The 12,417-nt window shown below is 32.5% G+C and overlaps 1 protein-coding gene across 3 annotated transcripts in view; it reads right to left on the bottom strand.

The window, feature by feature from the left end:
* The window catches only part of LOC127737604 (phosphoglucomutase-1-like), a 34,869-nt gene extending 29,959 nt beyond the window's left edge, over window positions 1-4,910 (bottom strand). For all 3 annotated transcript variants that reach the window (XM_052248543.1, XM_052248610.1, XM_052248481.1), the window contains exon 1: window positions 4,594-4,910. In XM_052248543.1, the coding sequence (XP_052104503.1) occupies window positions 4,594-4,839 (246 nt within the window). In that variant the 5' untranslated portion in view covers window positions 4,840-4,910. The remainder of the gene's footprint in view (window positions 1-4,593) is intronic.
* Between the last annotated feature and the right edge of the window lie 7,507 nt (window positions 4,911-12,417).

Below are 12,417 nucleotides of genomic sequence, written 5' to 3'. Positions count from 1 at the left end.
AGGTTCACACATATTATATATAGTAATCCTATTACTCATAATAAGAGAGAAATTAACATTACAAAAAATCTTTTTTTTCAAGTAGTCACTGAACCATGAAAATGAAGTCAAGGACAATGGACATATGACAGACGGAAACTTCATAATATAAGACATCTATATACAAAGTATGAAGCATCCAGGTCTTCCAACTTGGAAAATACAAAGCTTTTAAGAAGTTAGCTAACGCCGCCGCCGCATCACTATCCCTATGTCGAGCTTTCTGCAACAAAAACACATAGAACAAATGTTAGAGCTACATGCATTGTAACTTGACTGTCCAATAACTCTTTTTTTGGATATGAGTTTGAATGAACTGATCTTTATCAACAATGTCTATTACTAATCACCTATAAAATAAAATGCTTTGCTGGGCGCAGCTTGATAGGACGGCAGAGGTCGAACCCTGAACAGTTGGGGCAAGTATGGACACAACATTCAAGCTTGATACAGCACTGAATTTGGATTGTGATTAAATATTTGACACAGCATAGGTTTCTGACACAGAATGAATGTGGTCTAAGAACTTAAAATTTTTTAATTTACCTATTCAAACCATATCATTATTATTTGCTTTTATTTATAAATCAGAAATAACCAATTTAAAATGGAAAATTTTAAAGAAAAAAAAGGAAATAAATGTGGATAGTGTCCACATGTGGACACAGATGATGCCCCCGCTTGCATTTCATATAGTTATAAAGGGACATAACTGAAGAACAGTAAAAGTGACGCTACCCAAATTTGAACTTGATCTGAGTTTTGTGGTAATAAGCATTGTGTTTAAGTTTCATAACATTTGGTTGAGGCAAACTTAAGTTGAGAACAGAAACTAAAAATTCAGCAATTTTTCTATTTGTAAACACGCATAACTCTAGAACGGTTGTGTATAAGTTTTATAACATTTGGTTGAGACAAATTAAAAAATTCAGCAATTTTTATGTTTATAAAGGGACATAACTCAAGAATGGTAAAAGTGTCAGCACCTTATTTCGTACTTTATCTGTATTATGTAGTAATATGCATTGTGTATAAGTTTCATAACATTTGGTTGAGGCAAACTAAAGTTAGAAAACGGAAGCAAAAAATTTGTACTTGATCTTAGTTTTGTGGTAATGAATATTGTGTATAGGTTTCATAATGTTTGGTTGGGGCAAACTTAAGTAACAGAATGGAAACTAAAAATTTTGCAATCTTTCGATTTATAAAGGGGCATAACTCAATAATGGTTAAAGTGACACTACCCAAATTCAACTAGATCTGTGTTTTATCAGTGGAAGTCAAAATTAAACATTGCATTGTATAAAGCAATGATTGTAGTTGATTCAACTATAATCATGGACAAAAGAAGATAACTCCAATTTTAAAAATAACTTGATATGAAGAAGAAAATAAAAATTTTGCAATTTTTCCATTTATAAAGGGACATAACTCTAGAACAGTTGAAGTGACGCCACCAATTCAAACCTGATCTGTGTTTTGTGGTAATTAGCATTGTGTATAAGTTTCATAACATTTGGTTGAGGCAAACTCAAGTTAGAGAACGGAAACCAATTTCGGGATGTACATACGTACGGACGTATGTACGTATGTATGACGTACGTACAGAGGGACAAGGGTAAAACTTAATGCCCCCACCGCTATGGCGGGGGCATAAAAAAAGAAAAAAAAATCCCCCCCCCCCACCAATTTTTTGAACCCCCTTATGATTCATCACCCCCAAACTCAATCCCAGCCTTCCCTTTGTGGTATTGTAACTTGCAGTACAATTTCAGAGAGATCCATACACTTGAACACAAGTTATTGTTTGGAAACTAGAAAAATGCTTGTTTTTGGCCCGTTTTTGGCCCCAAATTCCTAAATGTTTAGGGCAATTACCCCCAAACTCAAACCCAGCTTTCCCTTTGTGATATGGAACCTTGGAGTATAATTTCATAAAGATCCATACACTTACACGCAAGTTATTGTCCTGAAACTAGAAAAATGCTTGTTTTTTGCCCCTTTTTTGCCCCTAATTCCTAAAACTTTGAGGCAATTACCCCCAAAATCAATCCCAGCCTTCCCTCTGTGTTATGGTACCTTGCAGTACAATTTCAGAGAGATCCATACACTTGAACACAAGTTATTGTCTAGAAACTAGAACTAGAGGCTCTCAAGAACCTGTGTCGCTCACCTGTATTTACTGATCCTTTGGAAATCATGTAAAATAAGGTTAAAATCATAATTAATAGTATTAGATATTAGATATTATAATGATATCTAAGATAATAACAAAAAACTGCAAAATTTCTGTAAAATTACTAACTCAGGGGCAGCAACCCAACAACGGGTTGTCGGATTCATCTGAAAATTTCAGGGCAGATAAATCTAAATCTGATTAACATTTTTGCTACCTGTCAGATTTGCACTAAATGCTTTAGTTTCAGAGATAAAAACCAAAAACTGCATTTTACCCCTATGTTCTATTTTTAACCAAGTCGGCCATGATGGTTGGAAGGCGGGGTCATCGGACAAATTTTTTAAACAAGATACCCTTATAATGATTATGGCCAAGTATGGTTAAATTTGTCTCAGTAGTTTCAGAGAAGATTTTTGTAAAAGATTACAAAAATTTACATAAAAAATTGTTAAAAATTGACTATAAAGGGCAATAACTCATAAAGGGGTCGACTGACAATTTTGGTCATGATGACTCATTTGTAGATCTTACTTTGCTGAACATTATTGCTGTTTACAGTTTATCTCTATAATAATATTCAAGATAATAACCAAAAACTGCAAAATTTCCTTAAAATTACCAAATCAGGGGCAGCAACCCAACAACAGGTTGTCAGATTTGTCTGAAAATTTCTCGGCAGATAGATCTTGACCTGAAAATCAGTTTTACCCTATGTCAGATTTACTCTAAATGCTTTGGTTTCAGAGCTATAAGCCAAAATCTACATATTAACCCTATGTTTTATTTTTAGCCATGGCGGCCATCATGGTTGGTTGGCAAGGTCATCGGACACATTTTTTAAACTAGATACCCTAATGATGATTGTGGCCAAGTTTGGTTAAATTTGGCCCAGTGGTTTCAGAGGAGAAGATTTTTGTAAAAAGCTAACGACGACAGACGACGGACGCCAAGATGAGAAAAGCTCACTTGGACCTTCGGGCCAGGTGAGCTAAAAATTAGTTGGTACCCTTTTAACGTGTTTTAATGCTGTTACCAACAAATTTTATTATTTACAACAATATTATACTTGTAAAAAGTGCAATTACGTGTTGGAAACCGAAATCACAAGAAAAACATACTCACTTCATCAAAGGGAGTAGTTATTTCACAACAGCATTCATATATGAAGATATTTGTCTATCCTGTTACTATGGTTACAGTTACAGGATAGACATTATTTGACTGAATTTTCTTTATAAAAAGTATATACCGGTAATTACATAAAATTTTACACATAATGAAATGTTTGGTTGTTTGAAATCATTTAAAGGTTACATCGTCTTAATCTTATCAATTTAGCATATTCAAAATGCAATACTGTTATCGGTTACAGGATAGACAAATAGGGTAACAGGATAGAACTTAATATGGTGATATATCGTTAACGTACATTGTTCTTGTTACCAAGAACAAAACGACAAAAGTAAACCAACATGCGAGGGAATTACTTGATATTGGGTTTATTAGAAAGAGAAAAAAATGCTGAACATTATGAATTGCAATCTAATAAAATATATAGAAGTTTAAACTCTTGAAAACTATCTTATTGACAATGAAGAACAAGCTTAAAATCTTATCATGCTTATTGAAATCTTTTCTAAAATAACTCAAAATATCTTTTTAAAATGGTAAAAGGAGAGACAAAATACTGCACCACCTATCAAAAAATGTTTCTATATACACTGTATTCTTGTATGACATTATCAAGATTACATCTTTTTATATGTTGTTCCATAAGTATTGTTTGTTTTGATTTGCGTATTTAAATTAGCAACTATTATTTAATTTTGCAATATCAAAATTCGACATTTTTTGAAAAAAAAACCCATATTCATCCTGTACATTGTATATAACATTAATAATATGCACAGGTTGCTAGATTTATGACATATTTTTTAGTGGATGAGTTTTTAGTTGGTGCGGATGTATTTTTATCAATAGTGCATAAGTCATTCATACATTTGTATCTGTCACAGGGGCTTGTTAAGTGGGACAGACAAGGTTTTCCTGTCAATGACAATGGCAGTGGCTATCCTACCGGTATTTTATTTAGGATAGTCACCCGCCATTGACAGTCAAACCTTGTCTGACCCACTAAACCAGCCCCTGTAAAACTTGTAAAAAGAAAGAAAGGAGTGATTCAGACAATATATGGTCAGATCATATGTTTTCGTAGTCATATGAATTCGTACTATACATGCATTTTCAATGGAAATTATGACGTCACAATGCATTCTTGATAGCACGAAAACACATTATATATTACAAATGTCAACACCTAACTTGAAGACAATTCAATTGTCTCCCTTGGATTGTTTTCTTTTGCTACAAATTACCCCATTAGCTGCTGCAATCTTTACAATTTTATCAGCCACTTCAGTCATGAAATATCTCCCATCTCCGCCAACCACTAAAGTGCAGCCGGTCAGTTTTTCTGCAAGTGCACCGGTCAGTGTGCATTGAATAAAATTTTCTGTGTAATTCTCTTGCTGAAACACTTTGACAGCTTTCCGAAGTCCGCTTGTTCCCGGTTTCTGGCCATCAAAAGGTTTCGTAGAAACTGTAGAGGACGAAAGTGACATGATTTTCTGTCATACGATACGTTGTACAAGGATGCTGCAAAGTTACGACCTTGACCTTAGTATAAGTATTTTTTTTTTTGCGAGGTACGAGTAGGTGTCACTTATTGTGAACTCGTACCACCACAATTTCGTACCCATCTAAAATGGCGCCGTGGTTTTTTTGTGTACTTTAGCTGGGCGAGTGGATCTAGATTTTCAACATTGAAACTGGTGCTTTATTTTGAAATTAAAAAAGGCATTGGGGTATCGTTAAAACAATATTTTAATTTTTAATAAAAAGTGCACACAGAACAAATGTACAACAGACTGAATACATTTATAGGCAAGCCGCGAAGCCCAGAATTTGATGTTAATGGCACTCCTGAAAATTCCGCGCCTGATAGGAATTCGGAATCAAGAAAAATAAATGTAAATCAGACTGCCTTAAAAAAAAGTCCTTTGATTTTCATTCTTCAATATCAAGGATTTGACTGGGGCTTAAGTTTTCGTAGAAAAAAAAAACTCACTAACTAGTTCAAATATATTATTGTCAATCTATATATATATATATGTTAAGACAGAGACATATATTATATGTCTTTTATATAGATCATTGATGTTTCGAAGAAAAGATATTTTGCACAGTAATTTTTTTTTCGTTTAGATATTTGTCAGATATCCGCAAGTAATCATAAAATAATCAGACAAATAAGGCATTTTCACAATTATTGTGCTTATAAAGGTCACATTTACCAAGATAAACATATATTTGTCAAGTTAAGACATTAAAGACGAATACGCTACCGAAACTAAATAAGTTTTGCCAGTGAAATAGCGAAACTTTTCCCTTAAAACTTGCACTGTCCATTTTACATTCGCTAATAATGCAAGGATATATAAACATCCCTAAGACCAGTTTATCAAATCAGAAAATAACCTCTCATTCCACGGTATATTCTGTAACATCTCCCTGTTTCGATGTAAAACTTTAGTTACTATATCCCGATCTTACGCATGTGTCCATCATGACAGCATTAATTTCAATATTTCAGAAGGCAAAGTCGAGCAGATTTCTGTTTTGAAATATGAATATTCTCGGAGATTTCAGTTTCACACCAGAAACCCGTTTTTTAACAAACTATAGTTCTTTTAAAAAATTGACGTGTTCCGGATTATTGCATATCATTTCACTGAAGCCAATGCACTTATTAAACACTTGTATTATATACAGTCCAACCTGCTATAAGGAATGATAAATGTCACCTCTTTTAAGCGAAAACCTGTCGTGTCAGGTCACCGTCATCTTGTCCCGTTGTGATAAATACATTTGTATTTTGAACCCGTCAATTCAAAGGTGATCACCTCTCTAATAAGGTCAGTTTTCTCTGGTCTAGAGGGTGACCGTTAGATAGAGTACTGAAGTTCAATTTCTATAAAACCTTCATGGCGTTGCTCGTTCAAACGACATATTAACTTGTGTTACTTAACAACTTGTCCCTATTTGTGCCTCACTTATACAAAACATACCATTTTTAGTTTTGTCTGCAGTTCAAGAGGATAATCTTCCAAATAAACCATATATCATAAACGTTGGTTGTACGACCGCGATATCCCTATTCCTACATTTACAGAGCTTGAGACATTAAATTTTCACAATTTTTCTTGAAGATACATCAAAAGAGTTTTACTGTAAATCAACGAGAAGAGAGAATGTTTGATTCTTCTGTGTAGGGCGTATATTGCTTTTTTATGACTAGGTTAACCATTTTTTTTTCATATCTTGAAAAGCAATTAAACGGAAGACCAAAATATATATACACAAGTTTAAAATGCATGTACACAGCATACACATTGAAACAAGGAGATTTTCCTTTTAAAATTGAGAATGAAAATGGGGAGTGTGTCAAAGAGACAACAACCAGACCAAAGAGCAGAAAACAGCCCAAGGCCACCAATGGGTCTTCATGACAGCGAGAACATTTTGATTGAAAAATATATAATTTTTAGTATAAAATCGTAAAAAAAATCGCCTCGCTCCGTTCGGCAGTATAAATACCGTTTTCAAGAATTACACCCCCTTTCAAAAATCCCCCTGCATTTACATATAGCTCGGACATAATATATATAATAGTCCCAGCATATAGTGACTATTGTAGCTCTGTTGTCGACTTCGCAAAAATATCGACATACATAAACCATTCACTGTGTTGTCAGTCAGGCAATCCTCTAAGTAATTTAGATATAAGACAAAGACAAAAGTTACTTTTTTCACTGCAACTCAAAGCATGCAATATTTTCACACAAAATATACAAATATGTAGCAGTAGTTCAGATTGAAATATTCTAATAACTGAAATGTTGAACATAGAAGATTGACTACTCTAAAGAGGTGGGTAACGTTCTCTCACTTGATTTTTTTTATTTTGTATAACTTGTTCGTATTTACTTGAAATAGTATATCAGTAATTCCGAAATTCGTTGTAGATTCTATTTTTTTTACAGTTTGTAAGCGTGCCATTTCTATAGATGATGAAGCTATATGTTTAATGCCTTGAATTTTTGTAAAGAATTGAAAGAACAGAGCGCATCAAGACATTATTTTTTGAAAGAAAATATATTTTGTATCATTTAGAATTGCAAATGTGGTACTAGTATCCAGATTTTCTATTCTATTCCAATAATACTACATCGTTTAATCAATTCACATTGTGTTGCGCTGATGTAGATTTTTTCATAAAACAAACTGAAATAAGTGTACTAATGTGCAGTTGCACACATCTTAATCGGAATATATCTTATCAAAACGTAACTCTAGCTGAAAATGGGTTTAACAATCCACATGATTCAGACCCATAAATAAGCATTGATTTAACACTGTAAAAAGGTACTTATGCTCGGATAACTTGATTTAAAATACGTTTTCATATAATTTATAATATCAAGTTATATTTTTCTACAATTCGGTTTGTGCAAATAAGATAACGCTGAGGTGCTAACCCTGGTTAAATAATTAAATTACTTGATTTAATGAGTAAGTTTTTCATAAGTGATTCTGCTTATGTTGTTGAATATCAGATTGATCGAATGACTGTTGTTTGCTTAAGGGCATACGATACAGTTTTGGTCCCACGGTGATTTTTTTTTCTCGAAAATTTGCTGTCAATTTAGCTCTTGAAAACCGATATATTTATCCACATAACATCATTTCATTACGATCCTTATATGACAGTTGTATTTTAAAAGACAAATGTATCTACCAGCTATTAAGCATCATTAATGTACTTTTATGCCTTTAGATAACTTAAAACTATTATCTTGTTGGTTGTCAGAGGGATTTTTCGAAAGTTCAAAAACAAAACAAAAATCTACTTAAACATCTCGTGGACTAAACATTTTCAGCGGTTGAAGACTAATAACCCTAGATAATACACACATGAAGTATTCTTTTTTAAGTAATGCACAAAAAAGCTCCACAAGTAAAATCTGTCGTCAAATACTTTTAGTAAAAAAATTTTTTTCAAACACACCTACTCTGTTGTTATGGCTCATTAGAAAGGTATTTCACTTGACCCATATATTAATTTTTTAGTGCTGTGAATTTTTAATGTTATTATTTCAACCTGTAGCCTATTATATAAAAATAATAGAATTTGAAGAGAGATGCTTATACGTTTTCAAGACAAAATAGTCAACTCAAACACGCCTGAACATAAAAAGGTGTACTCTACTTTCTCTTTTTGATGAAATTATTGCCTATTTTTTTTTTCTTTTTTCTAAAAAACTGTCGAGGAGGCAGAAATGCAAATTAATGCTTTAAAAAGATTAATCTTTTGTCTTTCTGCGAATTTTTTTGGTGGAATTTATGCTTTTTTTAAGCACAAAAAAGATCCACATGTATTTACACCTACCACAATCGTCTGTTTTGTGAAAAATTGTCTTTAATTCAAAAGTTTACAAATTTCTTGAAGCTCCATACTATAATTTAAGTAAAAACACGTATATAACATGTATAAAATTCTAAACAATGCACACTCATTAAACTTTTAAAGCCCACAGAAACAGATGTCAGTAAGCAATTCAATTATACCAACTTGGTCTTTTTTACCTTCTCTAATATTTTATTTAATTTCAACCTGGTATCAGCCTGTTCTTGTTCAAGTCGGATGCCATCCTGTGGGTAGCTGCACTGTGCGGGTAAGTTATTGTGTGTTTTTGATGTACTAAGTATGTTCAAGTAAAAAGCGAGGTTTGTGTCACATAATTCGGGTTTAAACCCTTCACATTTTGCGAATGTACTTAAAGTCGGACTATCTAGACCATGTGTTGTTCTTTCGTTTGTTCGTATGCCAATTTCGACACTTATTACCTTTACCGTATAAATAAATAATAACATTATACTAAAGTAATTGTGTAATACCAATTTGTTGATAATGATCTTGCAATTGAATTCATATTTTTTACCCTTTTTTCATGTAGAACACCACTTTGAATGTGTATAGCGTTAAATCAAAGTCGGTGTCATCAATTAAACGGAAATTTATGTATCAACAACATATGATTTTTTAAGAAAAATCAATGTACTAGAAATTGGAGATTTGATGATTTTAAAACAAATTAAAGAACGAAAATTTCGCCGATTTTAAACGCTTTCTACATAAATGTTCACCTATTTCGAGAGTATTCAGTCGGTAATATTTCAGAAAATAAAAGAGATAAATGCATTGTTTTTTTTCGATTTTCAGTTATAATTCAACGAGCCAAAGTTGTATGCAAAATTTTACCAAAATCTGTGACATAGCCCATTTACTGTACATTATTGACCTAAGTTATGGCAAGCCGTTCTCGTCAAAACTATGTTTAAACCCTTTTTTTTCGAAAAAAAAAATACACTGAGATTTAAAAAAAATGAAAAACACACACTGAGAATTTAAAATTACACACTGAGGTTTTAAAAAGACACACTGAGATGAAAAAAAATTGAAAAACACACACTGAGAATTGTTAATTACACACTGAGATGAAAAAAAAAATGAAAAACACACACTGAGAATTGTTAATTACACACTGAGATGAAAAAAATTGAAAAACACACACTGAGAATTGTTAATTACACACTTACATTTCAAAAATACACACTGAGATTAATATGCACATTATTAATGAATATTCATGAGATGAATAATTCAACAGATTAGAATCTTGGTCTCTCGAACTCTCGTCATTATAATGAAATGCGGTTCCTTCAACCTACATTCGTTATAAATTTCAAGACTTAACATCGTATTTTGCTAACTCGTATTCATAAGTTTGTTGCCTATAATTCAGATTATTACTAACAGTGTATCGGGATATTTTGCTTAAGACTGTTTAAGCATGGGTCCCTTTTCAAAAGTCTTTCAACTGTTACCCTGATTTTGCAAGGTAATCTTTTATATATTTGTTACGTTTATATGCTGTAATAGGCACTTGGGTAAAAATTTCACTGCATTCATTGTCTTTTTGCAGATTGTTCCAATGTTTTCTTATAATTTTAATAAAGTTTTTCACCATTTTGTAATGAGAGTAAGAGGATATTTTTCTTGTTCTATTTTCTTTGATAACGTAGTTTTTCTATACGTTGTATTTCTAATGTTTTTTTTTTAAACATTTGGCGCCAAATTGAAGGACTAACGAGTTCTGTCCACTAGTTGTTTTAGGCTTGTAATAGATTCAGATTAAGTATGCTAACTAGATATGTGCGCATAAAAAGTGCGCACAAATCTCAGTGTGTATTTTTAACTTGAATTCTCAGTGTGTAATATCAAATTCTCAGTGTGTGTTTAATAGTTTATTTCATCTCAGTGTGTCTTTTTGAAATCTCAGTGTGTAATTTTCAATTTTCAGTGTGTGTTTTTAAATTTTTGTAATCTCAGTGCGTCTTTATGAAATCTCAGTGTGTAATTTTCAATTCTCAGTGTGTGTTTTTAAATTTTTGTAATCTCAGTGCGTCTTTATGATATCTCAGTGTGTAATTTTTAATTCTCAGTGTGTGTTTTTAGGTTTTGTAATCTCAGTGTGTGTGTTTTTTTTTTTTTTTTTTTTTTTTTTTTTTTTAATTCTCAGTGTGTAAATTTTACGAAAAATGGTTTAAACATAGTTTTGACTAGAACGGCTTGCCATACTAAGTCACCAACATATTACGTTCAATGAAATCATTGACATCACTCAAAACGCGCACATATCGAACCAGCTGAGAACAGTACACTCCATACAAAATCAACAAAATAACAAGGCAAGAAACAGTCGTGTTCAGCGTTTGTAATTGAGTTTAAGTGTGAAGATTAACATAAGAAATCCTAATGTTAACGACCAAAAAGGTCATATGTCACTGTTGACATTGGATTTAGTACAAAGGAGTTGAGTTTGATATGTTTCATTTGCATATTAGAAAACTTTAGATTGTTTACAGCTAAAATATATGTATCTGTATCTGTATGTACGCTGTGGATACTAAAACTGGCTTTAATACAACGGTGGATAGAGCGCCGTCTATTTATTGACGGTGCGCAGGAGCAGTTTTGAAGCTCTTAACGCTCGGTGCGCTTACTACACTATAATATCGTCTGAAAAACTGTAGGTATTGTTCGAAATGGTAATCAAATGGTGCTTCGTTTATTTATAAAATATGCCAATAATCATTGATTCACAACAGTAAAGGAATAAATTTACAATAAAAGCAGCACTGATTTTGCCACCCCACCCCCGCCAAAAATAAATATTAGTTCCCCCCCCCCCCCAAAAAGAAAAAAAAAAAACCATTTAAAACAACCAAACGCAGTGATTGAATACGTCATAACAGTTTCTCGATAAGTCAATTAAACTAAAGACTAACACACGATATATTTAGTTTAAAGGTTTAAATCCAAGCAAGTTCACATGATTTTCTTCGCTTTTTAAATTGTATTCTGTCTGTTCGTTGTATTTTTGGGTAAATTTTATCACACTGAAAAGTATTTATTTTACAGATCTTGGGGACCATTTTTAAATATATATCTTTTAAACCTACAAATCATTTACTCTTTAACTCTTCTTTTAAGAAGACAAATTTTATGAATATTCGTCAAAATACGAATAATTTTAACTTATTTATGTACGTCAACCAAGTACTGAGTCCTCGCTGTAAAGAGCGTTCATCGTATTTTAGCACTGCACGTTCTTGGTGAAGGTAAAACCAGAAAACGGTTCGATTAAGATTGAGGCATCGGATTTAACTTCTCTATTCTAAACGGACGTGGCTGCGTATTCATACATCCCGTTCAAACAAATGGACACCCTCTTTAGCATGGGGTTCACTGCCAGATGGAATAAGTTTAGATCCAGATTTCTATACCCTAGTAAACCCTTGGGTGAATTTTCGCCGAATACAAATTAACCTAAAACATCGTTCGAAAATCCCACACGACAAATACGAAAGCGCTAATATTTATATCGCATTGCATTAGCTGCGATTCGATTCCATTCGCGCCTTTATAAACAATTTACAGTGAAAATAGGTTAAAGAAGAATAAACATATTAAGACCAAGCGATAAAATATCATTAAGTTATCATGACTTAAAATG

Source organism: Mytilus californianus, unplaced genomic scaffold (assembly GCF_021869535.1).
Source record: "Mytilus californianus isolate M0D057914Y unplaced genomic scaffold, xbMytCali1.0.p SCAF_1, whole genome shotgun sequence".
In the NCBI taxonomy this organism is placed as follows: domain Eukaryota; kingdom Metazoa; phylum Mollusca; class Bivalvia; order Mytilida; family Mytilidae; genus Mytilus; species Mytilus californianus.
This window is presented reverse-complemented; position numbering and strand designations above follow the sequence as displayed.